Source organism: Carya illinoinensis, chromosome 13 (assembly GCF_018687715.1).
Source record: "Carya illinoinensis cultivar Pawnee chromosome 13, C.illinoinensisPawnee_v1, whole genome shotgun sequence".
NCBI classification, from domain to species: domain Eukaryota; kingdom Viridiplantae; phylum Streptophyta; class Magnoliopsida; order Fagales; family Juglandaceae; genus Carya; species Carya illinoinensis.
Window position 1 is genome coordinate 1,447,238 of NC_056764.1, and position 17,354 is coordinate 1,464,591.

The 17,354-nt window shown below is 34.3% G+C and overlaps 2 protein-coding genes and 2 pseudogenes across 4 annotated transcripts; all 4 read right to left on the minus strand.

The window, feature by feature from the left end:
• Window positions 1-3,293: 3,293 nt before the first annotated feature.
• Window positions 3,294-7,416, minus strand: LOC122292948 (nudix hydrolase 16, mitochondrial). 3 transcript variants are annotated; one of them, XM_043101529.1, is made up of 5 exons: window positions 7,030-7,416; window positions 6,805-6,854; window positions 4,634-4,748; window positions 4,447-4,530; window positions 3,294-3,889 (listed from the first exon to the last, which is right to left on the minus strand). In XM_043101529.1, exons 2-5 carry the CDS (start codon window positions 6,834-6,836, stop codon window positions 3,614-3,616), a joined length of 507 nt encoding a protein of 168 aa, XP_042957463.1. In that variant the 5' UTR covers window positions 6,837-6,854; window positions 7,030-7,416; the 3' UTR covers window positions 3,294-3,613. The 3 variants fall into 3 exon arrangements, with proteins under 3 accessions (XP_042957463.1, XP_042957460.1, XP_042957461.1); XM_043101526.1 differs by lacking the exon at window positions 6,805-6,854 and having other exon boundaries at window positions 7,030-7,414; XM_043101527.1 differs by lacking the exons at window positions 6,805-6,854; window positions 7,030-7,416 and adding an exon at window positions 6,483-6,652.
• A 1,486-nt stretch (window positions 7,417-8,902) lies between these two features.
• On the minus strand, window positions 8,903-9,373 carry LOC122292659 (E3 ubiquitin-protein ligase KEG-like). The gene has a single exon (XM_043101119.1). It carries the CDS (start codon window positions 9,371-9,373, stop codon window positions 8,903-8,905), a length of 471 nt encoding a protein of 156 aa, XP_042957053.1.
• A 552-nt stretch (window positions 9,374-9,925) lies between these two features.
• On the minus strand, window positions 9,926-11,383 carry LOC122292135 (annotated as a pseudogene).
• On the minus strand, window positions 11,268-14,838 carry LOC122292136 (annotated as a pseudogene).
• Between the last annotated feature and the right edge of the window lie 2,516 nt (window positions 14,839-17,354).

Below are 17,354 nucleotides of genomic sequence, written 5' to 3' on the forward strand. Positions count from 1 at the left end.
AATATATAAACAATCAAAATGAGGAAACAAACTTATGAGACATACTAACATTTTCTATTTAAAAATTCTAAATTTGTTTAAAGTTTTTTAGAACCTAAAGATTAATTTAGCATGATAGATTAAGTAATCAACACCAAACTAGTTGTTTGATGATGATAATGTGTAGCTTTTTTTGGTCAATCAACAATATTTGGTTTTGGACTATGGTTAAGCATCGCTTTCATGCATTTCTATTCTTAGAATACACAATTTAAATTTGTATATATTGTGTGTGTATATATATATATATGTAAGAGTTTTGTTACGTATAAATAAAATTACATATTAATTTACGTATTAATATTGATTTCTTTATATTCAAAATTTAAATTATCACTGTTTTTAATAAAATATATTTTTTGATCAATCATTTTCGATTAATACATATATTAATACACAGTTGTACTTGTAATTACATTTTTCCTATATGTAAGGTCATATTCTTTGACGCGTTGAAATCTTATTTGGTTGTAACACATTTTATTGTCCTTCACTTTATGTTCATTCTTTATGAGACGTTTCTTTGACTCAGAGAGTAGTTTTCCTCGTCTCTTTCATTTGATTCAATTAATTCGACGCAGGCACAAAGATTATTCTAAGTTCATCTCCAAATATGGTTCCTCAAAGTCAACACATAAATCGGCTACAAAAAAGTCCAAACTGCATGCGTTCTTTGTTTTCACATAGCCTCCAACGAAGGTTAATGCTTTTCAGACGTGCCAATTGTGTCACGCCTAAAATGACTTGGGATTTAGACTAATTACAGTCATAATTCACATCACATGTGACTAATCTCTATGGTTTAGTCAATTGTTTTAACTTACACGACTTAACCCTCTAATTCTAGCCACCTTCAAACAAATAAAAATAATATTAAAAAAATAGTACAAATTATGCTCTTATTTTACATTATTGAATCATTTTTAATTTTTTAAAGTTTTTTAAGAAAATATATCCAGGTTGGTGATAATGAGCATGGTGGGATGAATTGTTGGAAATCAAGTCTTTTGCTTGCATGAGAATATGAAGGGGAGTGGCATGTCAGAAGAGAAGAAGATGTGGTGCCCCAAAAAGGTTGAGAAACAAAGGAATAAATAAAAAAAAAAGAGATTAAAAAAATGGTGTCGAAACCCAAGAATGAAGGGTGGGGTTTGACAAAATCATGGAAGATGCACAGAAGATTTTTGGGTATCTTTTGGAAACGACGGCAAGGTTCAGCGTCTCAGTTCAATGCATTATTATCTGTTTTTTCTTTTGTTTTTGCTTTAAATTCAAAGCTGAAAGCTGGCTCGTCAGAGACAGACGATTCGGTATGATGAATGATGATGAAGATGATCGATGATGTTCAAAATCCTTTACTTTTTTTTTTTCTTTGCTTTGCATTCCCGTGCAGAGAAGAATATGTTGTGTGTGCTAGTTGGTACATTTGCACTCCCACTTTTGGTCCCATGCAATGCATCTTCAGCTTTGCCTCTTCCACCCGCATTCCTCTTCCTAACCATCAAGGTAGTCTACTTATTATTATATAAAAATATAGTTACAAATATAATTATATATTAATATATATATATATATTAATTTAATATAATTTATTAAAAATAATTTTAATTTAAATTTTAATTACGAAAAAATCAATATTGATATACAAATTAATACGTAATTTTACTTATACATAACAAAATTTTATTATTATATATCTCGTTTATATATATAAAAATAAATTTATTTATTAATATATATAAGATTTTTAAAAACTTTATTTTATTAAAAAATAAACTTAACATATTAAATTTAATTTAATAATTATTTTAATATAGTTTTCGAGTTTTGTTCTCTGCCATTGGTGTATATATTTAGGTACGCTGTAAAGTTCAAAGGAGATTCTCAATCGTGATCAGGCAGAATCAAGATTTTTGGGTTTGGTCACGTTGGAATTTGGTTCGAGTATCTTTGATTCAAAATCTCATATTGGAGTGTGGGCTTTGTTTGACCTACAACGGTGGCTTCAACTAAACTCCTTCCATATGAGAATTTCTTTTCTTCGTAATAATGTTACAAATTATACGTTCCTCTGTATAGAACGCTGACATTTTTAACACTATTAAATTATTATTTATCCTTTTAAAATAAAAATATAAAATCGATGGGTAATATCACTTTTACGTATTTTTTATACATTATATTGATGTGATTTGTTAAAATAATTATTTTATATTTAAAAAAATGATAAAATTAATCATATTAACAAAGCGTGTAAAGAATACATAAAAATAACTGTCTATAGAGTTTTTGTTTGAAGATAAACACATATGACTTGAACTTTCCTCTGATTTTTATTGTAAAAATAGAAAAGGCTACTTAAAAATTTTGAGATTTTTCCGGAACTTATGATTTTCACATTTCAGCACATTGAAAAGGTGTTATCTGAAATAAAAATAAAAAAAGTTTGGTAAGATATTAAGAAAACTTGGTTGGTTCGTGTTTATGAGAGTGGTTGGATTTAAGAGCTAGACAGTTGAAAAGAAAAAATGTTTAAGACGTGTTTAACGTGTTTGTGGAAAATGGAAAGATATTGACCCTTTGAAGAGGCGTTTCTCATACAAGAGGGTGTCAGAAAATCTAACATGCAACTCTTCATCTTTGCCACTTTGAGGAGAAAAGACTTCAAATGTCATTTAAGAAAAAAATAGATCTACACGCACGCATATAGGAGAATGTGAAGAACACAACTGGAGACTCTCAGAGAAGATAAGTGGAGAGACACGGCCGACGGCCAGTCCCACTCCTGAATTTGGTTAATTCTAGTGTATAGGTTTTTGGGCTTTCTTCAAATAAAGTCATGCAATCTCTCATGGACCCAAGTTGTGCACTCCAAGCTCACCTTCAACTGACGAAGCCCAGTTTCGTCGGACATAATGAAAATAAAAATAACGAGACCAAAATATTTAACTAAATAGGAGAAAATATATAATTTATATAGCTTCTGCCATAATAAATACAAGCGCTTGGACAAAAATAAAAAAATTTAAGTACAAGTAGTACTTATAAGAAATTGGAACGCAAATGAGATGCATATGAGATATACAATCTTGTCAACTCTTATAAAAAATCCTCTTGGCTTTAGCCAGAAAATGTCGATGCTCAACAAAGAGCTCTCGAGACTAGGAAAATGAGCTTTGGTAGTTCTTTTTGACTTTTCTATAACTACAGAAAATACTGTTTTAACGGATGATGAGGCACATAAAACGCCAAGCTTGCAAATGAAAGGGTTACGCATATCAATAGACATCATCGAGAGGAGCCAATCGGAGGCCAAAATTTAATCTAATGTGACTCACTAAAATTTTAGATGCCCTCTGGATTAAAACATGTCAGAGAGGTAAATTCATAAGAAGAGAAAAAATAAGCTAGAGAAATAGTATCTAGGTAAATGCAATTCGGTTGCCACTGGTCTGTTACTTCACTGACCAATCAAAATAAAAGTGCCCCCAAGATAACTCTCTGGTACTTGCTTGCGCGCATCGGTCAAGCCTTGTTGGCTGTTTCTTTATGCACTGCACACCCCAGGAAGTAGTCAATGTTCCACAGAAATGTTCTCCCCTGCAGTCATCATTCTCTCTGCATACCATTTGGAGAAGCCATTCTCCAGGGCATCCCTCATCCATGCATGCCGACAACTATCCACTGCCTCTGGTACAGTCAACCAAGTTCTCTTTCGGGTGTTCATCTCTGGCCATGACTCAAGCTCCTCCTTAACGAACAAAGCAAACATTGCAGCTTTACATAGACCTTCTGGACAAAACTCATCCTGATGGGTTTTACTCTTAAATTGATGATACCCCAGGAAATCCTGAAACCAAGAAATATTAATAGCAGTTGGTTTGGTTTGGTCAGTCCATATGAGAAGACAGGAGCAGCTGGAGAAATCTAGCCCCGACTCACACTCAAAGATAATGTGATGGCATGTGATCTTAGCAGTAGAGATAATCGGCAAAAAAAGAAAGGATGCAGAGAACGTGCTACATGCATATATTATAAAGATACCTGAAATATTGAACCATATATCCTAAATATTGAACAATAGAAACACATATGTTATGTTTGCACTTTCTCATTCGAGCCACAACTATCATGACTAACAAGACACATACACACAAAAATACAGAAATACATTGTTTCTCCAAAAGCATCCAAAGTTCAAGGTATCAGAATTGCTTGAGTTATATAAACTTCTAAAATTTCATAAACTTCAAGATTTTTGCCAATAAAAAAAATTTATAAACTTTAATCAAAAAGATCAAGAGGGTTCATAACACTATCACAAGGGTTCATAAACCAAGATTTTTATTTTTATTTTATTATTATTTTTTTTAAGTGACCACGTATGGTCTATGAGGAAAACTTCACCATTAGCTCCCCCCGAACTCCAGCCTCTTCAAGAGCTTCCCTTACTGCAGCCTCCTGAACAGTTTCGTCGTTCTCCCAGCCTCCCTGTTAAGAATAAGAACAATTGAAGGACTCAAACTTGCCAGCAACCATACGAATATAATATTGAAAAATGCAAGCGGCACTGCACAATTTCACAACTTATTACCTTTGGAAACAAAAGACCTGGTCCACTTGTTGAGTTAATCATAAGAACCTCGACAATCTTCCCAGTATTGGCATCTTCACTCCCTTCTGAATTTCTATGCCTAAATGGAATACACCTGTAAAAACTCTCTCAAGTCAGCTTCTGTAGCAAATATAAGAGCAATCTTTTACCAACATCCCTAAAGGATAATGGCCAGCAGTATGAATCAATAAAGCTTTGTTTTAGATTTTAAGAGGTAATTTCTCAATCAGACCAAGCCCTATCATGGAACAATATACCTCACTATCAGAAGCTCATTCCCAAAAAAGATGGCACTGATACATAGGCATCTCTCATATATCGTGAGAGATGACTCAAACAACTACAAGGTGTTCAGTACATCTCAAAGTCTTTTCCAAATTCATTTGAGCTAGCAGGGAAAAAAGACAGAAAATAAAAATTACACATCTTGACAAAATAAACATCAAAATTACAAATATCTGCTTTAACAAGCAGATATAAAAATTCTGTAACAGAAATTAGGCTGAAAACACTTTCTTGTCATCAAGAGAATCCTAGCAAGCAGATACAAAAATTCTGTAACAGAAACTAGGCTGAAAACACTTTCTCGTCATCAAGAGAATCCTTACTAATCACTTCCCTTTTGCTTGAGGTTTTCTTAGTGCCCCAACTCTTCAAGATCAAACAACAGCGGTGGCGCACCCTTGGCTATGAAAGGGTCAATCAAGCACCATACGAAAATATTATCAAGTTTCCTCAGACCAAAGGACCAGTCCAAAGCAACCCCAACTAAGAGGAACCCATCCTATATTGGCCACAAATCAAGTTCCCTTAATTTGTTACTATTTTTAGGTTGTTAACCCTACTCGACACCTTGCTTAATTTGTTTGCTCCGGTTATAGATATCAGATATAATAAGAACCTTAACTAATTTATCAAAATAACTTATCAAGATCTACACAATAAGACAGAGAGGACACACACAATCTACTAATCCACCTAGCATCTCACCCATCCAAAATATTTTCCAAAACCATACAAAGCTGTTCCAAAGGTCATCAAATAACTTTAACGAGACTTGTAAGCATCTCACCCTGACTGGATCTGACTTGTTCATAAGATAGAACAACCATTGGAGTAACTTGCTCCTTCCAAGTTCAGATATTTTGCTCTATTACATGCTACCAAGTGAGTCACTGCAACTTCTCATAGTACCATATATTCCAATAGCAAAGACAAAAAAAAAGGGCAGAATGGCTGGTGCACAAGACACATAAGCAGTAAACATATTTGCAACTAAACGATTGCCTAATGTGTTGTCCGCCTAGTGGGATCTTTAAACGATCTATTTATGCATAATACAAAGCAAATCAATCCCATGATGACCAGGACCACCAATAGAACGCGATTTGAGCACATCTAATATATTCTAATGATTATAGATGTTAGCATCCATCGTGTGCTACAGAATCGCCCACTAAAACACCCATATGCACCATTATTAAGGTATAAAACTCAGACGGCCACCATTATCTGCCCTTCAATAGCTTTCTATAATTTGCTTAACACAGCCCCTGTCCTAACAAAGCATGACCTCACAATGATGAAAATCACTCTATAAGGCTAACCGTGAACTTTTATATTCCTGTTTGCATCCCCATTACGATTAACTTCATTTGTTGCACCAGTAATGGACAAATTCCTAATGCTCCTACACTTTATGAAAACACGCAGGTTTCTCTTAAAAAAACGTACCACTAAAATAAATTGTTAAAATCCTCTAGAGTAGTCGGGTCGATGTTCTGGACACCCAGTGCCAATAAAAGAAAAATTGTTAGAATTGCCATACCTAACAACCCCTAAGCTCAAATTTGATGAACCCATATCTCTCCATTTCTTCACCGACAAAATGGCAACGATTTAGTTTAATCCAAACACGTATGCTTCCCAAATGCCACATCTAGTTGAACTCTTAACTGGGAGCAAAAGGAATTTTCCTGTACCTTTAACAAAACAACCATACACCCTCTTTTCCCCCACCAAACCCACCATTGAAAAAAAAAAACAAAAGAAACGAAATATCAAATACCTAGTCACCACGCAAAAATTAAGAGGAATTAACTAATGACTAACAACATTACCATGAAGTCAAAAAAACTAATTGCCCATACCCGTTTAATCGAATCACCAACTTCGAACACATTGCCCCATCTGAAAATGACTACACAGACACAGAGAGAAAAATAATCCCAATTGCCACTCCGTCACATCAATCAACGTCAATCCATTCAAACAAATAAAAAATTCAAAAATAAAAACTCAAATGAACGTAGATATGGTGACGGAGAGAGGCAGAGAAAGAAAGAGAAAAAGTAAAAAAGAAAATGGCAATGTACCCGGCAACTAGGCGACAACCGGCCTCGTACCGTTGCTGATGCCTACCAGTGCGGGCCACCAAATCACACATACTACGCCAAAATATAAATTAATTTTTTTCCTCCTTTTTTCTTTCGTACTTGTTGATTCTCTCCTTTTCCTCTCAACGACAACCCTTCGTTTCTTTCCTCTCTTAATCACCAGAACCGACAAACTCTCGCGATTGTCATTCCCTCACCGGATAAAAATTCCATTGCCCGGTTTTCTAGTTCCGATGGCGGTGATCAATGAGGGGTGGCATTGCTCGGTGGCTGTGGACCAGTTGTTAGGGTTTGGAATTAATTGCAGAGAAAATGTAAGAGAAAGAAATGGCGTGTAGTGTGGTGAAGCGCAATTAGAGCGGATGAGACGGTGCGACGGTGGCGTGGTCAAAGAGTCACGTGGGTGCGCGATTTGAAACGTCAGATTGTGCGGAGTCCACGTCGGACTCGAGATGTAATCCGGTGCTGCCATAACTAACATATTTACGTTGGGGCAGCCAATCAGATGGCTGATTTGAAAGGGTGATTTGAAGGGTAAATAGAGTTGATTAGATGAGATGTCCAGAAGAACGTACTATTAGTTAGGGATAGTAATATATTATAAATATGATAATATACAATCTATTAACCTAATATAAATATGATATAATAATAGTAAGTTAGGGTTTAATCTTAATAGTTTCAGATCAAAACAGGTTGACTATACAAGATTGCTTAACGGGTCAATCTGTTATGACACGTTAAGAAAGTTAAATTTATAATTATACCCTTATATCTAAAAGTAAAATTATTATAATTTTAATTTTGATATTTTTATTGTTTAGATTATTTTTTTGAATTTGTAATTAGTTTTATAATTTTTTATAGATATTGTGATTTTAATATTTATATAAAATTATGCTAAATTTAATAAGGTTAAATGGGTTAATTTCGAATATATTTAACTCATTTATATAAACATTTTAAAATGAGTTTTATTGTGTCGTGTTAACCTATTTCGTAATATTTACTATGGGTCAAAACATGTTGACACGACACGACTCGTTATGTTAATGGGTCGTGTTAGGATTTGAAATTTTGACACGATAACATTAACAGATTGGGTTAGGGTTGATCTATATAGTATAATATGCATGTTTTGACGCGACACGAACACGACCTATTAACACGATTTGACACCCCTACTATTGGCTATATCTGATTTGAGATAGGCGGACGAAGTCGGAGGATGGTGGAGAAAGATCCGGCATGGTCCCATTGGATCCTAAATTGCAAATACATTTATTTCCTGAGTTTTGTTAGGTATAAGAGAATTCGTGTACCATATTAATACTACTGTATTTATATTTAAAATTTAAATTGAAACTATTTTTAATAAAGTCTAACTTTCTGATCATATATATATTAATACACAAAATTATTTACAATTAAATTTTTCTTTATTTCTGTTTTCTTTATAGGATACTCTACAATTGCATTCCTCTCGGCATTCATTCACCATCGTCGCAACCACTACCATCATATAGCCGCAAAAGATTCCAATGAAAGTGGGCTTTTAAGATCTTGGTGGGTGGGTCCTTTTATTTGGAAGTGGGCTTTATATTCTGCTCTCTTTTTTGTTTGTTTGTTTTCTGACTTAACTTTTATGTGAATCTTGGCATGGCTATTCAAAGTTTATTAAGGAGAGGATCGAGATTGTCTACAGAGCCCAGAGACACCACACATCGTCACAATCACAATACCAAAGGGTTCGATTTGTACGACAATGTTACTAATCATATATGTACATATATAGACACCTTGAGAAGCTTGTCAACTACAAACATCATCTGCATTACACCTTGGATGGATCCTACTCTTCTACCAGCTCTACTCTGGATGGATCTAGCATCCAAGCTTTAGAGCTAGCTGGAGTGTATATTCTCAAGTTTCCATTGGCATCAATTGCATATATGCTCCCACACTTCCATGGATGTAGCCTGACCACCCAAATTTTAACTGCTTCATAGAGTTTAACCCCGACCTTTTGGCCAACCACGAGCATGTCCGCTCTTTCAAGATGGAAAGTAGGCCCTAGCCACCTTTCTTGCTCCCTACAAAACCCACCATAAGTGGTTCCATTCCATCCATCTCCTTCATATCCGATTTCTTGCACTACAACAACACTACCTGGCCCAATGGATTTCCAATTACTCACATGAACTCTCAATCTCATCCACTCTCCCACATTTGCTCTATGTCTAGATATGCAGGATTCCCTTTCCACAAACCTGAAAAACCAAAGAAAGCCACTCACTTCCTCATTTGCTTGGACACGAATCATAGTTCCTCGTGTTTGTGTAATCAGTAATTCACCTTTCTTCACGGAAACAACAAGCCAGCTCTAGATACCCAGGCTCTATTGCACCGTGCTCAACATCTAACCTTCATTTTCCAATATTGTTCCAGTCATAACTAGTCTAGTTCACTTGGGTCTGAACGTACCCAATCACCAACATCAAAACCAGAAAAGTCTCTTCATCTCTAGGAGAAACTCCCCACAAGCTTTGTTGGCCAGCCACTTTTCACCTACATGAGAATAACCGAAAGTACTAGTCACGTGCAACAATTTCTTTAAAGAAGAAAAGCCAAAATAACATTATTATTTGATCAATACAAGCAAGGTTGCGCTTTACTACTACTATTTATTACTTTACTACTATTCAATATTTTATCATTACTTTTTTACTAATATTCACAAATCATCTGAGTTACCTTACTACCCAAACTTAGGCTTAGTATGTTACCAGCATCTTGATCATAGATTAGCAAGTCATGATCAGCAAGGAGTTAGAAGGCAATAGGAGTACAACAGGGACTGACATGAACAACTCACTTAAGCATTAAGTGAAGAGTTACAAGTATGCTGTATGCTTATATTCAAAGCACCATCCATGTCAATTCTCACAACCTTTCCAATGGCAGTGGGATTTCATTTGACTATCCAAGTCGGGCTGAGTTACAGATAACTTCATGTGAATCTCTTGTCCTACTTCAAATGGAGGAACCTTTCCCATATCTGTCACAGAGCAACAAAAAGGCTTGCTCCTGAAGCAGAAGGTTGCACCCATATCACATCCTCCTCCAAGCTATGAATTACCCCAATTTAGTTTTTTCATGTCTTTCCACCCATATTTCGAAGAGGGTACCAAAACTTTCACTCTAACCCAATCACCAACAGGGTCATGGTAGAAATGATGATATCTACATCGGGGAAAAATCAATTGACATCTATGATGAATATTTAAATTATACAAATTATAAGAATGCGAAGTGAGATAGTACTTTTTTCCATGTCAGAAGGATCATCCTACAATGGTATTGGTCAATTTGGTATTTCAATACTAAAGAGACCATCATTCTCCTATTTTGATGGGTCTCCTCGCCCCAAGCATATCTGGGTTTTGCAACATGTCACTTGACACAATGAAAAATCCAGCATTTATTCCCTACGCTGAAAGGGGCAGGCTCAACCTCCTCTGGTCACAATTGCCCTGGATTTGGAAGATAACTAAATTCCAACTATCTGGTCCTATACAATACACTATACAATTTCTCCCTGGTGTTACAAATTCTAAAACATACTTTGTTGTTATAAGAGTAGGGCTGATACGTACCCAGTCCGCAAACTTAAATTCTTCAGCTCTTTCCATTTTTGCAAGATCAACCTTCCAACCCCTGGATGCTCTAAGAAATCCAACACGTGATATCCCATCATCATTAAGACATAATACCTTACCAATAGTGTCACGTGATTGCCTAGAGGAACATAACTAAAATTCAACAACAACACTTCTATAGAATCGTGCAAGTTATTGGTGTACAGTTAAGGCTGAAAAAAGATTAACATTCTCACAATAGAATCATCAATGTTAAGTTGTCGGTACTTGACCAAAAACTTCCAACCAAAGCATCAAGCAACAATATGAATATAAATTGCATATTAATTTGATATCAAAATATAAATTAGCAACTACGGATCAAACCTAGGCTCTTTAATATCGGGTTTTAGCGGGACATGCCGTCCTGCCGTCCCCTGTCTATTGGCATGGCTTTTAAAACTTCAATTGCCAAAACACAAGCCTCTCCTGAACAAGTTAGACACAACTATCGAATGCCCAACCACGGCAAAGTTGGACGCAACTAACTAGTAGAACAGCTGGAAATCAATTGTGGAATTAATCCTATTATCAACATAATTTAAATTGCTACCCCAATCAATATTAACACACATAAAATGGAAATGATAAACCAGTTTTTTGCACACAAAAATGTATAAAGGTACCCAATACATCAAAAAACTCTCTTTGCCGAATGGAAAATGATAAACTTGGCGGATAGTGACCAATACCAATCTTATTTTTCAAAGAAACTCAATCTCTAGTCCCCAAGTCAAAATTGTGCACCGCCAACTTTATACTAAGCCACCAGACTTCACTTCATCGACCAAGCAGCCATTTCAAACCAAAATTTACACTAATATCTCGTAAGCCAATAGGAAAAATCCGTTGTGTACAAAGAAATTTGTTATAAGCTACACCAGGCAAGTAAAACCTTAGATTTGCTCCAATTTAAGCTGCCTTCCCTTGTTCCGTTGCATCTTGGACTGATCAGACCAGTGAAACTTGTCCATCACAAGACACAAACTCCCTTCCATCCTCATTGCATCGTGTAATGTACACACATTTCGGCACCGGCACCATATTGAGGCGCACCGCAAGTTCTCGAGTTGCTCCAATACTCAATCCACATGTTTACCCTTTGGCACCGCCACCTTCTTAACCTCCACTTGGTGCTAGTACGGTAGTACCGCCCGGCACCACCACCAATAACGGCGGCCCACATTTCCACACTGGGCTGCCTACTTTTCCCTTTTCGCCGCACAAATTTCAAGTCCCGGTGCACTCTGACAGAGGCCCGCACCCACCACCCACTAGATGAGCTTGATGCAAGGGACCTGTGGCTAAAACGCAGGTCCTTGTCACCGTTCACATCCTCCTCGTCATCTGTATAATCAGAGTTAAAATTCCGCCCTGTTGATGATTCGAATCAGAGCTCAGGAGCACGTACGTGGACGCCGTAGTTTTTTTGTAGTGCTTGAACGGACTTAACCACGACTGAAACGTGTGGACACCAAGGACATGGGAGGTTCATGTTAAGAGACGCCGAGAACAACTGCGAGGGGCAATCCTAGCAGAAGCCGTGTCCGCATTAAAGCAAGAATGGGACCCTCTAGGCCTCTCCTCCTCATTGTACCGAGATCTTTTGTTGATTATTTGATCATTTGATTATGCATATGAGTGTTCCAAATCATTTGATCATTGAAGGTAAATCTCATATTGTTGTGGAAGCCATCCATTCTGATTATGAGCTATTTTCTACTTATAGCCCTTCGATAAAGGAAAAAACTAAGAGGTTTTTCATGTTGATAAACAAGGCGATCGATGAAGCTGCACGTACACTTCTTAGCACCTAGAGTCGTGGAAGACACTCTCCAATGGTGGCAGCAATCTCTTATTCTTTCAAGCAGGGTGGCTGTAGATGCTACAGGGAACTCTTTGGTTTCATCTTGTTTTGTCTATAATTATTATTCTGTATTTACTTTGTTTATGAATGAGTTTTCATTAAAAATGATAAGATATATAAAGAATTGGTATAATTAAAAAAAAATAATTTAAGAAAATGATAAAAATAGACAGATATGCTTAGACACAAGGAAAGAGGCTCTTTTCAACCTCAGCCATCCAATTAACCGACGGGAGAACTTCTGAAATATTCTAAATTCTTATCTGGCGTGCATGTATGATTTTTTACTTCTTTTGGACGAAACTTGCAACTTGATGAAAATGACATTAATCGTATAAAACGGTGTTTATATCCATCATTTTCAATAGACTGGTTTTTTCTCGAAACATAATATCATGCTTTTATTATTATTAATTGTTGTTGTTGTTGTTGTTTGAGGACTAGAGGTCATCGAAGAAAGTCAAAAATAAGTTATTTTAAGCGTTCTAGATTTTTTTTTTTTAAATATAAATTATACTTGCAGTCATTAGTATATAAGAGTCGTGTAATCTTTTAAAATTAAATAAATACTTACGAGATTCACATAAAAAGAAAATTAATTTTTTAATAATAAATTTTCCTCTTTTTAAAAAATGACAGCATGACATTTTCACATTTTACGAGTGTATTTAATATTATTTAAATTTTTTAGAGGCCATGCATCGATTAATATGATTTTAAAAGTGATAGTAAAGGTAGCCACGTAGTATAGTTTGAACTTTGAACTTTGAAATTAACGTACAAGAGTATTATATGCGCGAGAGAAAAACAAGCAAAGAAATTAATTAATAATTGTGAAAGAAAGAAGTTTGCCTTTTTGTGTGCAAAAATGTTCGATGATATGGTCTACTTATGAAACATCATATCACAAATAAGTCCATATTACAACATTAATATCATGGATTGCAACGTGTGTGTTTTTTAAGTTACACCTCAATGGATAGAGTTACGAGAGAAAAAAAAAATGTACATTTACGTTTTATTAAGTCTCATATATATTACGTGCTTGGTACATAAAAATCAACCGATTAATTAATTAACTAATTATAGTTAACCATTTAAGTGAACTGCCTCAAGATTAATTAACCAAACTGCAATCTTAATCCAACTAAAAGCCCATATATGAGAAATGCTACTGATCATCATTTATATTCACATCATATATATCATCATGTGATTTATCATTTTTATTCTTTTATTTAAACAAATATGTTTATATAGAAGTGAAAAAATGATAAATTAAATATTGGTGTATTGTATAAGAGATCATGATAAGTATAATTTTTTTCAATATATTATATTAAAAAAGTAAAATTAATATAATTAATTCATGCCGGACAGCACTAAAATATAGATAAATAAAAAAGTATTAGGTTAATAATTACTGCTTTATTACATGGACGCGTGTAAATTATTACAGAAATTATTTGTGATCGGTGATTTGTGATCAAATGATCATCTTGTGAAAATGAGTTTTTTTTTTTTTAATCACAAATAATTATTTTTATCACAAGTAATTCGTCACATATATATATATATATGTTTAAATAATTCTATATATAATCGTGAATTACATAAATTCTGTGTAATTATTTTAAAAAAGATAAATTTACTATTAAAAATTTTAATTTTTTTTTTATATAAAACTTGTATTTTATTTATTTTTTTAAAAATAATTACACCATAACTACACAATCCATAATTGTAATTTTTTTATTTTTACATTTTTCACATAAAACTCTGGAAAACGAGAAACCAAACTAAAACTTACACGTGAACATCAATATTTTTTTACATTGAACCAACACTTCTGAGCACGTCCAGTTGAAGATGCTCAGATAATGATTTGAAAGCTGAAGCCTCTGAATATGGCTGCAGCATCTCGCTGCTATAAGATATGGAAAGAGGAAACTCCGATGCCTCATTCATGATCGGTTGTTGTTGTTGGTGATCAGAACAGTCACATGGTTCTTGATGATGATCGGCACCGACGTTAAGCTCCATAAACCGTGCCGTATCGGAGTCTCGGCCGGTGAGTTTCTGCACAAGGTCTCTGAACTCCGAGGCACTGGTCTTGACCTTCATTGGGGTTGATATATAAACAACTTTAAGAGGCTTTTTACTTCGTTTGGAGGCGGTCTGCTGCTTTTTTCTGTTCACGTGGTTGACACCAAGCACATCCATGGCGGATAAAAGCAAGCTTAAAAAGTGTGCAGACTGCAGTGATCAAGGCCGTAGTACTGGATCGTATAACTCGTTGCTGGGTGGCTAGGTTTTATATGCGGAAAGGGTTTTTCGTTAGTCAAAAGTGGGTTTCGTGGAAGGGGATGAGATTTGAAGAAATGGATGAAAAAAGGCAAATATTTTGATGGGAAAATATGGAAGGGAAGAGGAAATTGTTGCAGTAGAAGATTCGATTAAGAGATGCTTAAATGACCCGTAATCGCACCGATTGTCCGGTGACACTTAACGTTTTGGACAGCGACAACTTCGTTCATTGAAACAAGCAAGCTAGATATAAGGTGGTGGATTAGATCGCGTGCGCAGCCACCTCTGACCAGGAAAATGTTTGGGGTGCAAGGGTTTAAGAAATCACACTCGTGGTCATCGCCTATTGGTTTAAGGGAGATTTCTTGTGGGTCCCACGTGAGTCTCGTGTGTTGAATGCTAGTGTATTGGGTTCACTATGTCGGATTATCAGAGATTCTTCGAAAATGATTTTTATCAAATACATTATTGGTCTAATTATTACCTCACATTTAAAATTGTCAGAAAAATAAGTCTGCGGACGATTTTTTATTTTTTATAAGAAAAATAACCGATAATTCGAACAGCGCAGTTTAGATATTAAATTGAGATAAGATAAATTTAAATAAAAATTAAAAATTAAATAAAATATTATTTTAAGATTTTAAAAAAATTAAATTATTTATTATATTTTATATAAATATTTAAAAAATTATAATAATTAAATAAATTAAGATGATACACTTTTATTATTTAAACATGACCTTAATCGGTACGACTTTTTCTTTAAAAGGGAATGATGGTAAATTTAATGCTTTAAGATTTCGAAAGGCAATTAGTAGATTTTTCTGGATCTCTTTATAAGTATAAGATCTTGTAGATGTGTAGTTGCATATTTAAGAGTTAGGAGAATCCCTCTGTTGCATTTAAGTCATGGGAAACCTTTTCTTTCACACTTATTTGAAAAAGAAAAAATCTTACTTATTATCTATTCTCTCATTATTTTTTGATGTATCATTAAATAATAAAATTATAAGTAAAATATAATAAATAATTTATAATCATTTAATATTATATAATGAGATGATGAAAAAAGAAATTATGAGTAACATTACTTTTAAAATAGTCGGAGTTATGTTACTTTTTTAATAATAGAAAATGATATATGTATATAATTTTATTTATAATTTTGTACACAAGTCTATTTAAAATTAGGGATATTTTTATAAAATAATTTATAAAAGGACTATCATTTTGTAAAAGTACTTTCAATATAAAATATGGTTGCGTAAAAGATTGTAATAAGGATTGTATGTTTATAATTATTTATTTTTATACAACGAGAAAGATGCTTATATTATGCATAAAAATTAAAAATAAAAGTAGGCAAACTTAAAATAGATAAGGGGTTGGAAGCGGGCTCAGAGTATTGGCAATGGGCTAGCCATTTGCTAATGTAAGTCCAAAATGAAATTAAAAATGAGAAAAACAATTTACACTGACCTAGCTAAATTTGTGAAGTTTGAAATTTCTTTTGAAATAAATGTTAGCAACTCTCCATGTCTGGCGATGTCATGTTTAAAGACCAAATCTTATTTTATTCTTCATTTTCCAACCGCTTCACATTCTCTCCCTCGTTTTTGCCTGTCTTCATCCCAAAACCATCCATTTCATCTTTTTCTTCTGTTATTTTTGTTTTCTTCTCTCGAAATTTTATTCTTTCATCCCTTTTTTCTGACGTCATTTTCTTCTCCAACAAGTCATATTCTCCTTCAGCCCCATTCTTCCCCAGCCTGCAATCAGAATATTTCTCTCAGTGGTGTGCCATCTAGAATGACCCCTCCCCCCTCCAACTTTAGGGCCTCTGAAGCCTCTCGCTTTATTTATATAAGAGCATTTCCACCTTCATCTTTCTCATTAATCTAGTTTATTAAGCAAACTCCAATATTCTCTTTAGCATCTTTCTGTAGCTTCTCTTCAATTCCGTTTATTTCTTCCCCTTGAAACATTTGGTCTTTTGACCAACGAGCAAGGGGTGAGGTCATGGCTTAATCCCCTGTTGAGAAAAAGGATTACAAAAAGGTCACAATATATTTCTATGATTAGGAATAAACTTGTCTAGAAAAACTGTGAGGAATAAACATATACCTACTACAGGTTTTATTTGATCTAAAACTTGTGTGACGACAAGGATGAGGTATAAAACCCGATTATCAGTTGTATATTACCGTATAGAGATTTGATAAAATATAAAAAAATAAATTATTAAAATATATAATATTATATTATTATTTTAATATAACTAGCTTAATGTGGATCACCCTCTTCAAAAATTTTACCTATAATTAAAATTTCAAATTCTAGTCATAATTTAGTCTTGACAATGGTTAATTCATTGTCAATCCTCTCAGGTGACCTAAATATTTGCTTAGAAAAGGGAACTTGGATGGAAT